Source organism: Catharus ustulatus, chromosome 5 (assembly GCF_009819885.2).
Source record: "Catharus ustulatus isolate bCatUst1 chromosome 5, bCatUst1.pri.v2, whole genome shotgun sequence".
NCBI classification, from domain to species: domain Eukaryota; kingdom Metazoa; phylum Chordata; class Aves; order Passeriformes; family Turdidae; genus Catharus; species Catharus ustulatus.
The window spans coordinates 47,219,845-47,237,021 of NC_046225.1; the positions used below are offsets into that span (position 1 = coordinate 47,219,845).

General features: G+C 38.6%; 1 protein-coding gene across 8 annotated transcripts; it reads left to right on the forward strand.

The window, feature by feature from the left end:
* Nucleotides 1-541: 541 nt before the first annotated feature.
* Nucleotides 542-17,159, forward strand: AASDH (aminoadipate-semialdehyde dehydrogenase). 8 transcript variants are annotated; one of them, XM_033059663.2, is made up of 16 exons: nt 544-625; nt 910-1,204; nt 3,147-3,267; nt 3,953-4,293; nt 5,075-5,267; nt 5,871-6,112; nt 7,424-7,530; nt 7,987-8,159; nt 8,684-8,876; nt 9,388-9,506; nt 10,057-10,242; nt 10,826-11,657; nt 12,751-12,914; nt 13,513-13,638; nt 14,876-15,007; nt 16,040-17,159. In XM_033059663.2, the coding sequence occupies exons 2-16, from the start codon at nt 975-977 to the stop codon at nt 16,436-16,438; spliced, it is 3,558 nt and encodes a 1,185-aa protein (XP_032915554.1). In that variant the 5' UTR covers nt 544-625; nt 910-974; the 3' UTR covers nt 16,439-17,159. The 8 variants fall into 8 exon arrangements, with proteins under 8 accessions (XP_032915556.1, XP_032915555.1, XP_032915560.1 ...); XM_033059662.2 differs by having other exon boundaries at nt 545-625; nt 953-1,204; XM_033059665.1 differs by having other exon boundaries at nt 542-1,204; nt 13,513-13,518.
* The last annotated feature ends 18 nt before the right edge of the window (nt 17,160-17,177 follow it).

Below are 17,177 nucleotides of genomic sequence, written 5' to 3' on the forward strand. Positions count from 1 at the left end.
TCGCCCCGCCGTGAGCCGGGCGAGGGCTGGCTGCAGGGGCGCTCCAGTGGACAGTGCCAGGGATTGCTGCAGGAGCCGCTCCCGGGACAGCCCATGGACCCCCGCTCCCAGCGCAGGGAAAGGCGGAGCTCCCGCCCACAGGCCGGACGTGACATCCCCGCCCGCCCACGGCCGTACCGGGGCAGGAAGGCCCGTACCACCTTTGGGCCGGGGGGGGGGGGGCACCCGGGGACGGGCACGAGTGAACTGTGACCGTGAGGGGAGAGAACCCTGCCCTCTGCCCGAGCCATCTGCATTTGTTTTAGTCCCTTCCCCATGTCTGCCGGGGACAGCGGGGAAGGCTTTGGCGCACTTGCTGTTCCTCTCTCCCTCTCTCCTTCCCTCAGGAAGCAATGGCGCAGGGCTCTGACGGAGCAAGCGCTGCTTGTGGACACCCGAAGGGCGCGACGGCCGCTGGCCAATGGGAGCGCGCCATTCCCGCGTCCCGCCAATCGGAGGCGCCACCGCGGCCGCGCTGGGGCGGGGCAGGAGGGCCCCGGGAAGTGCCACGGGCCGGGATCCCGAGGAGCACCGGGAGCCACCGGAGCCGCCGGGCCCGGCCCGGCCCGTCCCGTGTGGAAACGGGGTAACCTGAAATAGGGAGCGGGGACCACAGCCCCTGTCCGCCGGTCACCGGCCCGGGCCTGGCGGGAGGGCTCGCGGGGCAGAAACGGCACTAGAACGAGCAGTGCCCTGAAGGTTCACGTGTTGTGGGTTTCTGCTTGTGAAGGAGGGATTCGTATTTCACAATTCCATTGAAAGAGTTACTAATTAATTAAGCTATGTTAATGAAGTTATTAATTCAGTGATGCCTCGCTTTAAAAACACAATTGTAACAGTGAGGAACAAACTACTTCTCTACCAATGTAGAGTTGCGGCTTTCACGATGCGGTCTGCTGTGTGGCTCTTCCAGGGGAGCGGAGGATGCGGTGGCGATGATGCTGCAGGAGCTGGTGGCCCGGGCAGCCGGCCTGCACTCGGCCAGAGCAGCAGTCTGCTTTGACGAGTGCTCTGGGAAACCTCCAGCCTTCTACACCTACGGCACAGTGCTTGAGCTTGCCCTGGAGCTGACAGCTTTCCTTCAGAAGCACTGTGACCACCAAGGCACATGGGGAATAGGCCTTTACTGCTATCCAGGAATAAACCTGCCGTCTTGGATCTTAGGGTAATGGTTTGAATGCTTGCACTCTGTGTTGGTCATCTCCGTTAAAGCTAATTTTACCGTTTGTTTATATTTTTAATAACAACCAAAATGTCCTAATAGTAGCATAGCAGTGCAGTCAAGGTGCTGGAGACTTGCATCATTTAGGGAAAAAGATGGCAATGTGACAATCTTTTGAAAAGCCATTGTTAAAATATGTCTGAGTCTTAAGTCTTAAAGCTGTAAATTGCCTGCAGCTACATCCCTTCATTAAAAGTGATTTTGCATATTTCTAGAAATAAAAAAAAAAATTAATGACTGGTGTCTTTGTTCTGCTTGTGGAAGTGATCTGACAGAAAACATCTATTGAGAAAAGGACTGTGCAGGTTTTTTTATGTATTATCTTCCTGGCAAAAAAAACCATAAAAGATGCTCTGAAGGCAAATTCCAGCTAAGAACAAACATTTCATGTTTTAAGAACATACATTTAATGTTCCATTACAAATATTATGGAAAGAAGTAATGAACAATATTATGCTAAAGTGGTATTGATTAATTGGTGGCTAAGAAGTTGAAAGGCTTGTGATCTCAACACTCATGTTAATCCCACAGTTTTTAAAATCCCGCTTCTGCTGATGAATTCTAATGTTTGTATCCTTTATATAGGTATGTTTTTTATTCCTAGCATTTATGATGGAATAGACAATCACAAGATCATAAGCGTGTTTCTTCCAGCTGACGAATACAGCATCAGTTGTGCTTCCTGGGGGCATGGCCTGTGTTGGTATTTTCCTGTTGCTCACACCTCGTGTAAAATACACAGTGGCACCAGACGAGGTACCACAGTGAGGAATGAGGATTTCAGTGGAGTGAGCAAGCACTGTAATCATAAACCTCCCACAAGCACTAAGGAACTTTCTCACCACTCAGGAAATGCTTTTGGCTCCTGTGCAGCAGGTTGCTCTGAGATGTCGTGCAGGCACCATCCCTGGAGGTGTGCAGAACCTGAGTGGACAAAGACCTGAACAGCCTGGTCTGGTGTCACAGCTGGCTCTGCCTGAGCAGGAGGTCGAGCTCAGCACACTGAGGTGCCTTGCTGCCTGATTTGTCCTGTGTCCCAGTGAACTGAGTGGTAGCAGGTTTCGTTTGCTGTGTGAGGGGGATCTGCTGGGGCTCTGATTCTTGCAGTCATTTGTTGCAGAGCAGGCTTAGGTGCTTACTGGCACAAATGGCTGTAGGAACATGTGGGTGCTGCCGTTCCCACTGCTCCGTTCAGGACCTTGCCTAACTGCAGTGACAAACCACTTGCACAGAGAGGAAGTATAATAAATAAATTGTCCGTACAGTACAGAACCCAACAGCAGAGCAAACGTGAGGATTTTTGGGGTGGGTTCATACTTCATCACTGCTTACTCGCTCGGCTTTTCGGGGCGGTAGCGAGTTGCAGCGCTGGTGGTTATCCCGGAGCGCCACTGAGGGGCAGGGAGCGGGAGCGCAGCCCTTGGAGCTCCGCGTGCCGTGGAGGAAAGAATCCCAGTTCATGCTTGGATTTTCTTACGTTCTTTGCACTCGAAGGTGTTTTGGGTGTGCAGGCTTTTGGTGCTTTTTAGAATACGTATATACATGTTGTATGTGAGTAAATGGAAAGGTTGTATTTTTGTTTCTAGTCAATACCAGAAGGTTTTAAAATGTGATGCTGTTGAGGTCAATTGTCTTTTGTAATCACTGACTTGCTTGGCTAGAAGTAATATTGAATGTTTTCATCTAGCTTTAATCTTCCCTTGCTGTAAAAGACCAGAAGGCAGCACTGATTTCCATCCCACTTTGTTACCAACAAGATCTTCAAAAGTCATGTTATGACTACGTTTTCTAGCTCAGGCAACTAAAAACGTATGAAAGAAATGTTAGCAAAATCTAAGAGGATTTTCTTATGTTTTAATTGTTTAAAACATTTTTGTTTTATTAGAATACTTCAAGTTCCAGCAGCCTATTCACCTATTGATCCGGATGCACCACCAACCATATCCACGTACTTCATGAAGAAAAGCAATCTTCAATATATTCTTGTTGAGAATGACAAAGTAAATGTAAGTGTTCAAGCCTCTATAGGAGGCAATTTTAACATGTGTAGATATGCAGATTGAATTCTGTTTTAATAGGCTTGGATGGAGTGCTTTTGTTTTTTCATGGCTAAAGATTGTCTTTCCTATTTAGAAAAGAATGTCTCTAAAATCGGAAGTACAAAATGCTTCTCTCTTCTGCAAAATAATTGCTTTCTTTCCTGTTACATTGTTGCTTAGGCAACCTTGTTGGGCGCTGATATTGGAAGACTTTACCAGACTTGTTTCTTTATATGTTAATGCTAAGAGTTGGAAATCTGCAGTAGTTGAAAAAGCTCCTGCATTTAATACTTGGATTTGTCTTTGTCTAACTCATCCCAAATCTTGTACCCTCACTCATTGCAAAGTGAGTAGACGAGTAACAATTCAGATTCCTTGGTCCTCTGCAACATTCTTTTGTAAATTTTCCCTTTCTCTTTTTCATTTGCTCAGATAACTCTTTATTTCGCATTTATAAAGTCTGTGTTGATTCATGTTTAATTTCTAGAAATACATGAGCTTATAACTGTCTGATGTGTGCCACCCAAAAGTAAAGGTATGAAAAATCACGGCTTGTTTGTATGAAATACTGTTTTCTATTTCATTGCATGCAGTAGAACAACAACAGTGCTTCCTGAGTTCCACTGTCTGAATTGTTCATTTTGTCTTGCAGAAATTCCAGATGTCCCATGCTGGTTGTTTTTCCCACAATTCCTCCGCCATAGAACATATTGGTTTAACTCTTTTCCAAATGAACTCAAGCAACATCGATTTCAGTTCAGAAGTAGACAATATGAAAAGTAAATGTGAACCTTCCAAAGGTGTGGTTAACTCACAACCAGGATATACCGTTTGTCCAGATCAAACCGAAATAAAATCATCAGAAGCAGGATACATGGACGCTGGCCAGAAAGGCACTTTAGCATATGTCTTGCATACATCAGGAACTACAGGAATCCCCAAAATAGTCAGAGTGCCTCATAAATGTATAGTGCCTAATATTCAGCATCTTAAGTAAGTGTGGTTTTCAATTTTCTTTTCAAATGCTTTTAGAGATTAGATGCTTTTATGATTTTTTTTAATACTTCAGAGGAATGTACATAGGGACACCACTCATACTTCAGAGGAATGTACATAGGGACACCACTCCACTTCTTCCTCCTTATCCACCTTTGTGGTTTTTTGCTTTTATTTCCAAGTAGAATCATATCATATTTTGTTTCTCTATCAGTATTAAATGCTGCTTTGCCTTCATTTGTGAGGGCTGTGTTTCAAATAGTACACTGTTGCTCTATGTTTTGTACTGTCATCTGGCCTGTGACTTGAAAGAAATAGACAATAAAATTAATCATTTGTTCACAGTTATATTTGCTGTATTCTGTAGTTCTTAAGTCATAATTCCTTTTTAGGCTACTCAGGTTTCTTTCTGTTTAATTTCATATTGAAATAGATCTGTTATGGAAAATACAACTTTTTTTTCTTATATTTTCCTTTCTTCTTCTTTACTTTTTCTTTCTTTATATTTTTCCTTTTTTAATGAGCGTCTGTTAGTTGAAATATGTCTTCAATGAACTCTATTGATGTGTAATATGGTGGGTATCTTCAGAAAACACATCATTAGTGAAATCAACAGTTACAGTCCGGGAGCTCTTGCTCAAATTACCTGTCTGCATATTCAGAGCCCTTAAGATCTGAGCTGTGCATTTCTTTCATTCTTTAAGTTTGGAAGGGGTTTTTTGGAAGGGGTTTTTGACTGTGTGCATCAGGTTTGTAATTCCTAGCTTTCTTATTTTAGATCCATATTTGAGATCACACAGGATGATGTGCTATTCCTGGCTTCTCCTCTCACATTTGACCCATCTGTGGTTGAATTGTTCATAGCTCTGACAAGTGGAGCCTCTATTCTTGTTGTACCAAACACCATTAAAATGATGCCTGTGGAGCTCTCTGCTGCTCTGTTTCACCGCCACCATGTGACAGTGTTGCAGGTAGGCGAAATCTAAGTGTCTCCATGTCTTCTTCTCACTTTTGCGAATGTCTACTACTTTTTCATCAGCCTAGAATCTAATATTAATACAACAGGAGTTTCTACTTACATCAAGGACAACTCAATCTGACATCCTAGGAATTTGTAGTGTTATGTAAGGTCTTTAAATGTTCTATATGCAGATTAATCAGATGTCTAGGTTATATTTTTGCTGTAGCATTCTGGAATGAAGGGGAAAAAAGGCTCAAACAGTAACAGGAAGAGAATACTGTGTCGCTTTCTGTTTCCAAGTAATTAACATTAGAGCTAATGTGCATAACCTTGAGATAATAGCTGAGACAAAAGGGAACCCATAACACAGCTGAGTAAAGCAGAAGCTTTGCAGAAGAGCATGGGTTGATGCTTGTAGTACTTATTAAAGGCCTTATAAGCAACATGATCTCCCAAAACACCGTTGTGATGGTTGATATGTAGACATTTTAAAGTGCATCCATAATACAGCTATGCAGCAGATAGGATAGAGACGGAAGAGAGGTACATGGACACTGACAAAATGTAACAGGTCTTTCTCTTTTTTTTTTTTTTTTTAATATGTATCCTTCAGGCAACGCCAACACTTTTCAGGCAGTTTGGAGCTCACATCATTAAATCAAGAGTGTTGTCTGCAAATACTTCACTTCGTGTCTTAGCCCTTGGTGGTGAAGCATTTCCTGTACTGAGTCTCCTGAAAAGTTGGAAGCACAAGGAGAACAAAACAAGTATTTTTAATCTCTATGGTATTACTGAAGTGTCAAGCTGGGCCACTTGCTACAAGATTCCTGAGGAGGTTTTTAGTGCTGATTTTAGGTAGGAAAATTCACAATTCTTAATGGCTTGGCATATGAATAATGAAAATCACCAGAAATAGAACCTCAGTCTCCTGTTACCAGGGCTACTGAGTCCTCATGAGTGTTTATACTGGTAGAAGTTACTGTTTGGGTTTTATGTAGAAACAGACTAATCCATTATTTCATGAGTCAGTACAGCCCCCCTTCTCTATTTTAGTAGTGTAGATGACAGAAATTTGTCCAAAGTGTCTCACCCAAGTTTCACAGTGATTTTACTTAAACTTCAAGAAGTACTTTCTTTTTATCTCTCTGTCATATTTCACTCAGTTTCTGACTTGCTTGGTTGTTTGGCATTTTTTCTTCATATTATTTTATAGAGTCACAAAAGGTACTTCCCATTATCTTACTGTCTCATTTTCTCTCTGAAATGTGTGATTATTCCATGGCATAATAATTATACATGCAGTTTGAGTTAAATGTGTCCTACAAAATGGATTGTTTGCACAAATGATGTGGTATATTAACCTGGTGCTTAAACCCTTGAAGACTAAAAATGGTGGATTATCATGAAATGTTAATAAATTCTCATGTAAAACTAATTTTCTCTGAGTTGCAACATAAAATGTAATACTGTAAAATAGAAATTGTATTGGAATCCATGCCAAAGTTTTTTAAAGTTGTTTAAGTTTTGCTTTACTGGAGAAAATATATTATTCTATGCTCCCACTTAGAAATAGTTTCTATATTCAATAAATGAGGTCCTACAACTGCTTGAGGAGGCTGGAGAATGAAGGGGAAAAAAGAGTTGGTCAGTAGTTCAAGAGAAGTTTATAATAGGTGCATGACATTGAAATGACAGTTTCTTGTATTTCAGTCTTTTCTGAACTGAACATTTTTGAATATTTTTCTGAACTTTTCTTAATGTACTTATTAAAATAGAGTAAAAGCTCAAATTAGGCAGGGAAAAATGAGTTAGAAAGCAGTTTCACATACTTTAATTGGTTGACTTGATGGATGTTTCAATCTGGGAGACTTAAAAGTTGACTGAAGTGCTTGGGGTTCTCTCAGAGTATTTCAGAGTCTATTTAGGCCTTATTTTCTATAATTCTGTTGGGTTTTCTGGGTATATATTAGTGACAACCATGCACACTGATGAGATTTTTAATTTTTAATAAATAGATATGTTTTTAAAGAAGAAGCATTTGCAGAAAGAAGTCCCAAGCATCTGCCTTTGCTCGAATGCCAATCCTTTAAAAAACTACTTGTTACTTGGTTTCTGGGACAGTTGTTTTGTGTTCAGAAGACAAAAACTTCTCTCTAATATATTTAGAACAGATTTTCCTATACCATTGGGATCACCACTCCTTGGAACAAAACTTGAGGTCAGAGATGCCAATGGATCTGCAGTTCTTGAAGGCGAGGGACAAATATTTATAGGTTATTTTATGTTTCTAATTCTTCTAGAATACTGTTCTTAATTGATTGAGTTTTAATAATATATTCATTCTTCTACTTGGTATTTGCCTATGATACACAGATTAATTAGCATTTTAAGTTCTGATTGGGCTGGGAATCTTTTGATAGAATTTTAGGTTGTTGGAATGATGAACAGGAAATTACCATCATTTTATCTGCAGACTCTGCATTCATTATATGTATTTCTTTTTCCTTTCTTGCATTTTGACATTCTCAGCTGAAGTCATTTCTGTGTATCAGCTGAATTAACTGCATAACCAAAATGGTACATTGCAGAAGTTTAGATGTTGATAATAATATTTCAATATTTCTTAAAATGCATAGCAAAGTTTAAGAGAATTTGATAAAACACTCTTTATAATTTTCATTTGCAGTTAGCTATTTAATATGTATGACCACAGTCTTTTTTTGGTGTAGGTGGTGAAGAACGAATCTGCTTTCTTGATGATGAAATAACTGTGCCACTGGGTACAATGAGAGAAACAGGGGATTTTGTAAGAGTGAAGAATGCAAAGCTGTTCTTCTTGGGTCGGAAAGACAGTCAGATTAAGCGTCACGGCAAACGTTTTAGTATTGAATATGTGCAGCAGGTAAGTGCTCACATCCACAGAGTGGAGGATGCCACTATAAAAAGGCAGATATAAGGAACACATTGTTATCATCAGAAATGGTATTTGCTTGGTTTCAGATGACTTTTAGGAGTCTAAAGGAATTTGGAGGGTGTATTGTAAAAAATCTGATCACATAATTTAGGGACCAGTTTGTTCTGATTTATTTGGAATCTGTTTTATTGTATGGTTTCTTCCAGGAGAATTGAGAACTGTATAAACATCTGAAAAGTACTGGGTATAGCGATTGTTCTACAAGATTGGGTGTCAGACTCCTGAATTATATCTCATTCATGGTGTTTTGGCAAATAATACATATATCTCTGAGTTTGTTTTTATGTGAAATGCAAGCTTCAGCTGCCAAAGAAAATATTTCATAGGATGTTATGTAGGAGTGTGAGAAAAATACCGTTTTTTAAGATGTGCACTTTCTTCATTGTTTTTTGCTTCTTTTACTCTATTGATGAACTGCATTTCAAAGCAAGACTAATGTTTTTTAATTACAGGTTGCTGAAGATCTTTGCCAGGTAGAAGCTTGTGCAGTCACCTGGTATCAACAGGAGAAACTTATCCTGTTCGTTTTACCCAAAGATGATTTTGAAGAGAGAGAAACACTTAAGGAACTCCAGAAGCATCTACCAGCTTATGCAGTCCCTGATGAGATTGTAGTAATTAAAGCTTTGCCTTTAACATCACATGGTAAATCAAGCCATTTAGAACCCTTGCCACTTGTCTTAATGGTATCCATTTTAAAATTATTTTTTTAATTGACCAAAATCCAGTATCTAATTCATGTTTTTATAATATGTACATTAGATAAGTGATGCCTAGTAGGAAATGATCGCCATGTAGTGTTATGTTTTTTTGGATGATGTTTCATTTGAGAGTCAAAGAGTAGTGGTAAAATCAATTTAGTTTTAACACTGCACATTTCTTACCTCAGTTGCTCCTGTTGCAGTCTGCAACAGAACCCTCACTTCTACTGAATTAAAACCAGGCCTTGAAGGTGGGATTATGTGGGAGGGGTAGATTTTCAAAAACCTTACTGGGTTTTATGTAGTTGATCAACTGTGTAAAAAAAGGCAGACATAGTAGAGTATGAATAAGGAAGTACATACAAGAATACAGTGACTATTTGGGCAGAGCAAGTTTTGAAAGTGCTAATATTAAAAAGCAATGAAAAAAAAATCATCCTTTATTTTCTACAAAGGCAAAGTTGATATATCTGAACTGAACAAGATTTACCAGAACCATCTGAACTCCAGAAGGCGTGACAGTAAGCTGAGTGACGCAGAGGAATTGTGGGAAAGATTGCTGTATTTATGGAAGGTAGTATTTTGAGCTGCCTTTTTATCTTTGCAAGTGGATCATTATACATGTGTCAGGAATTAAACAATTTTTAAGAAGCATGACTAATGCAACCAGAACATTCTAGCTGCCTGTAGATTTAAGCAGTACAGCTCTTTTCTGTTCAGTTAATACTTAAATATAGTTGCTCTGCAGTGGCCAAGAGGGACTAATTTATATTTCTCTATCAGATAAAACTGCAGGCGAGGACGTGTAAGCAATTAGCATAGAAAGAATGTAATCTGTCAGTAGCTTTTTGAATGCTGCTTCACATGGCAAAAGAAGGTTATCACTAAAGAAAACAAGGAAATGGGACATGGAAACTTTGTAAAAAAATAGCTGCTGTGTTAGTAGAGTTTCTTATTTCTCAAGATGATTATACATTGGAGAGTCCTTAGTTTAAATAAATGGCACAATTGCACAACTGTCTTTTGGAATGCCTGTTTGCATTGTTTCTGAAGTTTTGTGCTGAAGACTTGTTTTTCAAGGCATTGAAATATGATGCCAAACAGTATTGCTTTGTTTTTCAAAGGTGGACTTACAAGTTTTACCTGAAAGTGGAATTAGCTGTGGTGTAGGACTTGAAGAAGTAAATGTAGAGTATTTATTTGTCTGTGCTGGTCCTTTTCACATTGATGTTTATGAAGTGATAAGCCAAGGGATTGGATGTGTCCTGGACCCTTTATGGACAACAGAAGTTGGCCTCCAAAACCAAAGGGTATGGACTTGACACCCAGACTTAACAAGGGAGTGCAATGAGAGGCGACACAGTTATTGCTGTTTATTGTAGTTACAATGCCAAATGCAAAATCTTTCATGAATTGAAGGGCTTATAACTTCAAAAGTAGGTAGGCAAGTAGGTTACTTAAATAATTCAGAAGAAAAAAGAACAGTTTATGTAAGCTTTATTAGTAAAATAAAACACTGAACTGATTTTACCAAAAGGCATGTTTTATCTGCAAAGTTGTCATTGACAAATGGTATTGAAAATGGCCAATCAGTATGTAGTTAAATTCCCTTTAATTCCTTGGACTGCAGAATTGGAATTGAGCAAGACATTTTGTAGTACAGGATTAGTATCTCCCTATTTCCTCATTCCTCCCCAGTTCTTGTTCTATCAGTCCCTCTGTTGGCACTAACATTTTTCAATGATTTTTTGCAGAGCAGTGAATTTTCTCAGTTGTTGATTTTTAGCACAATTTCTAGGTGTTCAGGTGGATTCTACCCCACCTGAGGTTTTATGTGTGTGACGTGATACAACACTTATGGACTGGTACCTCTCTCCTTCCTTTCTTCTCTAGTCTGTCCTCGGTCTTCCGTGTGATTACACTGGAATTTCTAAAAATGCAGTATTTCTATACAGTGGTGGAGACTCCCTAAAGGCACTACGATTTTATGAAGAAATTGAGATGTTAGTAGGCAAAGCTCTGCCTGGACTCCTTGAAGTTATTCTCAGCCACTCAATTGAAGAGGTTTACAGACATATTCTTAAAGTGCTGTTTCCAGATGAAGAGCAATTAATGAATCCTGACAATGCTGTGAAAAGAAAATTGAGAGGGAACAGTGGAGAGGAATTCCTTGGAAAATATATTAAACTGACATCTGAAAGAGATCTTGAGATTGCTTCAGGATTAATTCCATTTATTGCACTGAACAGAGGAAACCATTTTTTTTCTATGAATTTCACGAAATCTTCTATGCAGTCTGAAAATGCAGTACAGATAGGAGTGGAACCACTACAGCAACCATCCTTTCTGCCTTCCAAGACTTCAGATGTAATGAAAAGCCATGAGCAAGGGTCTGAACTGGAGAACAGAATTTTAACACTTGAAAACAAGGCAAATAAAAATGACCATTCCTCTGTTCAGCAAATCCATGCAGAATGTAATAATTCATCAGTGGCAGAGGTGGCATTGTGCGTGAGGTGGAAGTCAAACACAAGAAAATGTGTTGATGCATCACCACTGGTTATAATACCAGCTAAAGAAGAAGTATCTGTGTATGTTGGCTCTCACTCCCATGCAATGCAGGCAATTGATCTGGAATTGGGAGAAATAAAATGGGAGAAGACCCTTGGAGATCGAATTGAATCTTCTGCCTGTGTATCCAAGTGTGGAAATTTCATTGTTGTTGGTACGTATTTTGTTTCGGCCTTCATTCTAAATTCTTTTTTCTGCTACATGCAAGATGAATGACAGAGAATTATATTTCTTATCTTTGGTTGTCCTCCATCCATCAACTTCCATATCTGCCTCAGAACTAATTTATTGTAAAATAGAGACAGAAGGAAGAAGTAATTTAAGTTTCATGATAGCCAGTGATGGAGCTTATCTAACATAAGCATTTGTGGTTTATTGTATCCCTATTTATGAATAAGGAATCAATGGCTAAAGTTTCTTTTTTAGTGGTAGATTAAGGTGTGACATTTAAACTGTTGTTTTTTGGTTTTTTTAAAGTATGGAAAGGTAATGCAGTCTTAAAATATCTTTGTAGATTGATAGAGTTAGAAACATGTTAGAGTTAGTACATGGTACCTCATTATTTTTCAGAGTTTAATTATCTCATTTGACTCTTCTTTTTGGAAATGTAAAGAATATGTTTGGATATTTTTTTCGTTTTTTCATATCTGTTGTCAGTGGAGTTGCCATTATTTATCTTAGTGTCATCTTTTTAACTAATACATCTACATCACTAGTTAGCACAGATGTCCAAGTGGTGACATTTAAATGCAAATGCAATGTTGCCATCTTTTTATTTGTCTTTTGATTGCTGTTCACTCTTGATAATAAAATTGAGTATTTCCTTAACATGAAGGAGTTTCTATGATGACAGTTTGGTTTTCATTAGAAAACTTATAAACTTTATTCTTTTAACACCTTTGTTTTCAGAAACAAAACCTAGACAAAAAGGTAATTTTAAGAATTTGTATTCTTTTCAACAACTTGCTATGTTTTCTAATATTGTTATTTAAAAATTTGATAGAAAGGAGTGAAATAAATACATTCTAAATGTAACTTATAGAAAAAACACACAGAACAATCATCTTTGACTGTATCAGCAAAACCTTTGAGCTAAAAACATAAGAGCAGATTTTGAAGATATTTTGAAACTCTACCTTATGAATAATCTTGTTTCTTTCTAGCAGTGATGCGACTAGCAACATAAGTCACACCATAAATGCAAATAATCATTATTTTTTTCCCCCATCATATTTTATTCCACATAGGTTGTTATGATGGCTTAGTGTATGTGCTTCAAAGCAGAGATGGAGAAATACACTGGACTTTTGCCACAGAAGACACTGTGAAAAGCTCTGCAGTTGTAGACCCTTCCAGTGGCCTGGTCTACATTGGATCACATGACCAACATGTGTATGCTTTGGATATTTATGTAAGAACACTGACTAACTTTTACATGTAGGACAATAAATATCCAATTTAGACTCTGTTTATAGTGCACCAGAGGAAGCTTCACTGCTGTCAGTATACTTAGGAGTCCACAACCACACTTCTGAAAGTTAGGCCTGCTGTAAGGGGGGGTTAGGATTATGTGACAATAAACAGTCTCAGTGGTGCTCTCAGTTGTGGTTCTTGTGTTACTAGTCCTGGTTGATACCAAATCTTAAGTTTCTTAGTTACTAAATTCTCCATGGGTGTTTCAGAATAGCATGTCTAGCTAGAAGTAAAACTGTTGTTTTCTGGTGGGGAAAGAATCTGACATTCTAAACAAGAAGATGGAGGGAGATGGAAAATAAAAGGGGCAGATACTGCTTTTTCATTAGCTGAATTTATTATATTTACTGGAAGAGAAAGCCAGTGACACATGTGTTGCTGTTATGGCATGTAGATTGTTTTCACTTCTTAACTAGTATTTGCTGAGTAAACACAGTATTTGATAATGTTTGATATTCATATTGGTCTTTATAAACACAATGAGCTCTAACTCCAATTGAAAAATTGTTTATTATTATTTTTTCTTGTATTTCCAGAAAAAGGTGTGTATATGGAAGTTAAATTGTGAAGCTGGAGCTGTGTTTTCATCTCCTTGTCTAAGTTCTTTTCCACATCATCTCTATGTTGCTACACTAGGAGGACTATTTTTGGCTATTAACCCAGTATGTACCTTTGCTTATGTGTCTTCCATCCTGATCTCAAGTTTAAATGAAACCAAATGCATTTCTGAAGTTAAGATTGCTATTCTAATGAAAGGGAAGATGATCATATGTTACCATGAAATATTTTTCACTTAGTGGCATTATAATGATATACAAGGCTGCCATAATACTTCCCATACTTCATAAATCTGTCTGGTGATAAGGAGGACTGAAGTGTCTTGCTTGAATTCACAGGCTGATCATAGGCCAAAGTTGCAGACAGTTACTTGTCATTCCCATATCAGTAAAACCAGTGAGCAAGTCTATAGATTTATTTCCTGCCCCCTCCTCCTTTGACAGTAGGATTGGAAAAAAAATATACTGAAATCAGAAAAGAATGCAGAAAGAAGCCTCTTCATTCTTCTTACTGTTTCCCTCCCCATATTTAAGAGCTTTCCTTTTAATCTCTGTATGCAGTTCTGTTCTTTGCACTGGGGAAATGGCATTCTTGATAGATGTACAACAATTTCATGGTTTTCTCAGGCATTGGTGTCTTACAGCTGGTCCTTCCTGATAAAAGGAACAGGGACTTGAAGCAACTGTTAATGTTTTTGTACTCACACAACACAGGGCATCAATCCTAATCACCTTTGCCTTCCACCCACTACTGTCCTCAGTAACAACCAGTCTATCATTAGAAAATGAGTGCATGGTTTTGCAGCAAGAGTGGGCTGTGCTTAAGAAAAGATTTTTTTAGATTCTGTAATCCACAGTAGCAGGTAGTTGAGAAATCCACCTACAAATGAGTCTGCACCTTCTTATTTTTATTAATAATCCTAATTCGTGGGAAATGTGCAGGATACAGTAGGAATACCTTGTGACAGTCCTAACAGTGAGTTGCAACATGTCCTAGAGTATCAATATGACTTGATTCCAAGGTATCTCTGCTTCACTGGTCCATGTCACATACTGAGCTGCTGGGAATGAAATAAAAAACTGAATCGGGCATTTATTAAAACTACTCCTAATACACTATTAATTATCATTATTACTTTGCCTAGGGTGAGGAAGAAAATAAGTTTTTGATTACATTTTAGTTTTGTATGGGTTTTGTTTTTGTTGTTCTTTTGGTTTGAGGGTTTGGCTTTTTTTTTTTCCACACTACATAAGGGCTGGGTCAGGCAGTGATGGAAGGGTTGTTTTGTGCTGTTTCTTACAGTTTTGTTAAGCATCAGATATTCCATGCTGCCACTTACAGGTAATGGGGAGTAAGATTTGGAAAAGCAACCTTGGAAAACCACTCTTCTCCTCTCCTCACTGCAATGAGAACTACGTCTGTGTTGGATGTGTTGATGGAAACTTATATTGTTACACACATTCTGGAGAAAAGGTAAAAACGTTGTTGGGTTTTTTATGTCCATCACAAAACTCTGAATAAGATACTTTTTAGGACTGTTTTCTGAGGTTTAATAATTGACATATACCTTTTTGTGAACCAAATAGAAGGCCTTTTATTAGAAAGGAGAAAGTAGAACTGTTTGGCTAGGGTAGTCCATGCAGTTCATGGCAAAATCACAAGCTCAAGGTGCCTGATGCAGGAAGAGAATTTCTAGTTCAGACCTTAAACCCAAAGTAAATTGTCAAGTGTAGTGCCAGCAAATGAAATTATTTCATTTGAAGCTTTTCCATCATGTTTAAGGTATCTCTTACGTAAGATGGTGGTTATTCAGAAGTAAAGGTTTCTTAGAATTTTTATTCATTTATCAAAAAACTGCCAAATCATACTTCTGGTGAAATATGTGTCAGCCTGCACATTGAATTAAATGACAGTATTTTTTTTATCTCCTCAGAGATAAATGTAGTTTGTATCTGGTGTTAAAACAACTGACACCATTCATTTGTTGGCCTGAGATGCAGTGTACATGGCAATTTTTAAGCCTTTTCTGATTATAAAGTACGTGTTAGTCCATCTGTGCACTGCTCTCTGCTTGCAGCAGTGTTGCAGAACAGATACTCTCTCGAGGAGGGATCTGCACATTGTTAGCATAAGCAGAGGAAATCTGTATTACAAAAGGAATATCTGCCTTTCTGGCAAAGAATGGCATATTAACAGGATTCTTGATGTTCATTACTAATTGTACAACAGCCCAAGAATATTCTTTTCCCAAACTGGCCATTTTTACGTGGGCCTTACTGAAGGTCCTAACCTCTTCCACATCTATTTTATGAGACTTATTGCTTACTCTCTGTGTAAAGCATAACTTATAATTTGACAAGGATTTACCAGCCCTCACTCAAATCTAATATTCTTTTGACATGAAATGCTCTTCTATCAACAGCAAGGCTATTAAAAAATTACAGTTGCTGTAAAACTGATAATGTAAGAAACCTTTGATAATGGGTGGTTGTGTTCTTTCTGTAGGTTTGGCAATTTTCCACTAATGGGCCAGTGTTTTCATCTCCATGCCTCTCAAGTTTAACTGAGCAAGAAATATTTTTTGGCTCTCACGACTGCTTTATCTACTGCTGTAACATGGAGGGTAATTTACTGTGGAAATTTGAAGCCACTTCAAGTGTATATGGAACACCATTCGTTTTCCAAAGTGATGACTTAAATAACAAAATTCTCTTGGCAGCAGTATCTACAGATGGCAAAGTGTGGATCCTGAATGCCAAGAGTGGAACAGCAGAAGGAGTAGATAAGCTTCCAGGCGAGGTTTTCTCTTCGCCCGTAGTATGGGGAACAAAGCTTGTTGTTGGCTGTAGAAATGATTATGTTTATTGTCTAGATCTGTATATAGCAGGAAAAAATAACAGTTAAGATGTTAGGCTGCTTCATTTTTATTGTTTATGTTTGTAAACTAGGAGCTCATAGGTGCTCTCTACCCCTCTGCCTGTTTTGCTGCAGGCAAGAGATGCTCCTTGCAGGCTTATGAGGTAAGATTTTGCATCAGGCAGTGTCCAGTGGTGGGGGGAGGATGGCTGCTCAGTACCTTGCCAGAGAGGGGACAAAGTGTGTAAGGTGCCATATTCCACAGCTTGGATAGCAGGCTGGTCTCCAAGGGAGGAGTGTATTGCTTTCTCTTAAATCCATCCTTGCCTGTGCCTGGCTCTTCCTTGCACCAGACTAGTGTTGGTCTGTCAAGATTTCTGTGCCAGGCAAGCTAACCCAAGTCCTTTTTTGAATCTAACTTTTAACTTGGTTTCTGGAGACGTAGCCTGCATTTCATATACCTGGACTTTTACTACAGTTTGTACAAACAGAATAAGTTCATCTTTTGTTGACCTAGGCCCATCATGGCTTAATTAATCTAGCATAAACTTAGACTCAATTGAAGTCAGTAGGCATTGACTCTTGTATTCTAAAGTGGAAATAACACTATAAATATTTATTAAATTTCACTGACAGGAATAGTATGAGTTCCAAGCTGAAGTGTGCACTGCTCAAATCAACCACTGTCAAATAATTTTTTAAGAGATTTTAATGAATGCTGTTTACATTGTCTTCATAAGGACTATTAATAAAAGGTTGTGTAAATTGGGTTTTGTGTTCTTTAACA

Excerpts from the sequence above, each read along its gene's own strand:
- AASDH (XM_033059663.2), top strand. The coding sequence starts at position 975 with ATGATGCTGCAGGAGCTGGTGGCCCGGGCAGCCGGCCTGCACTCGGCC. Across the intron at positions 4,294-5,074 it reads CCTAATATTCAGCATCTTAA|ATCCATATTTGAGATCACAC; the intron begins GTAAGTGTGGTT and ends TTCTTATTTTAG. Across the intron at positions 13,639-14,875 it reads TATTTTTGGCTATTAACCCA|GTAATGGGGAGTAAGATTTG; the intron begins GTATGTACCTTT and ends TGCCACTTACAG.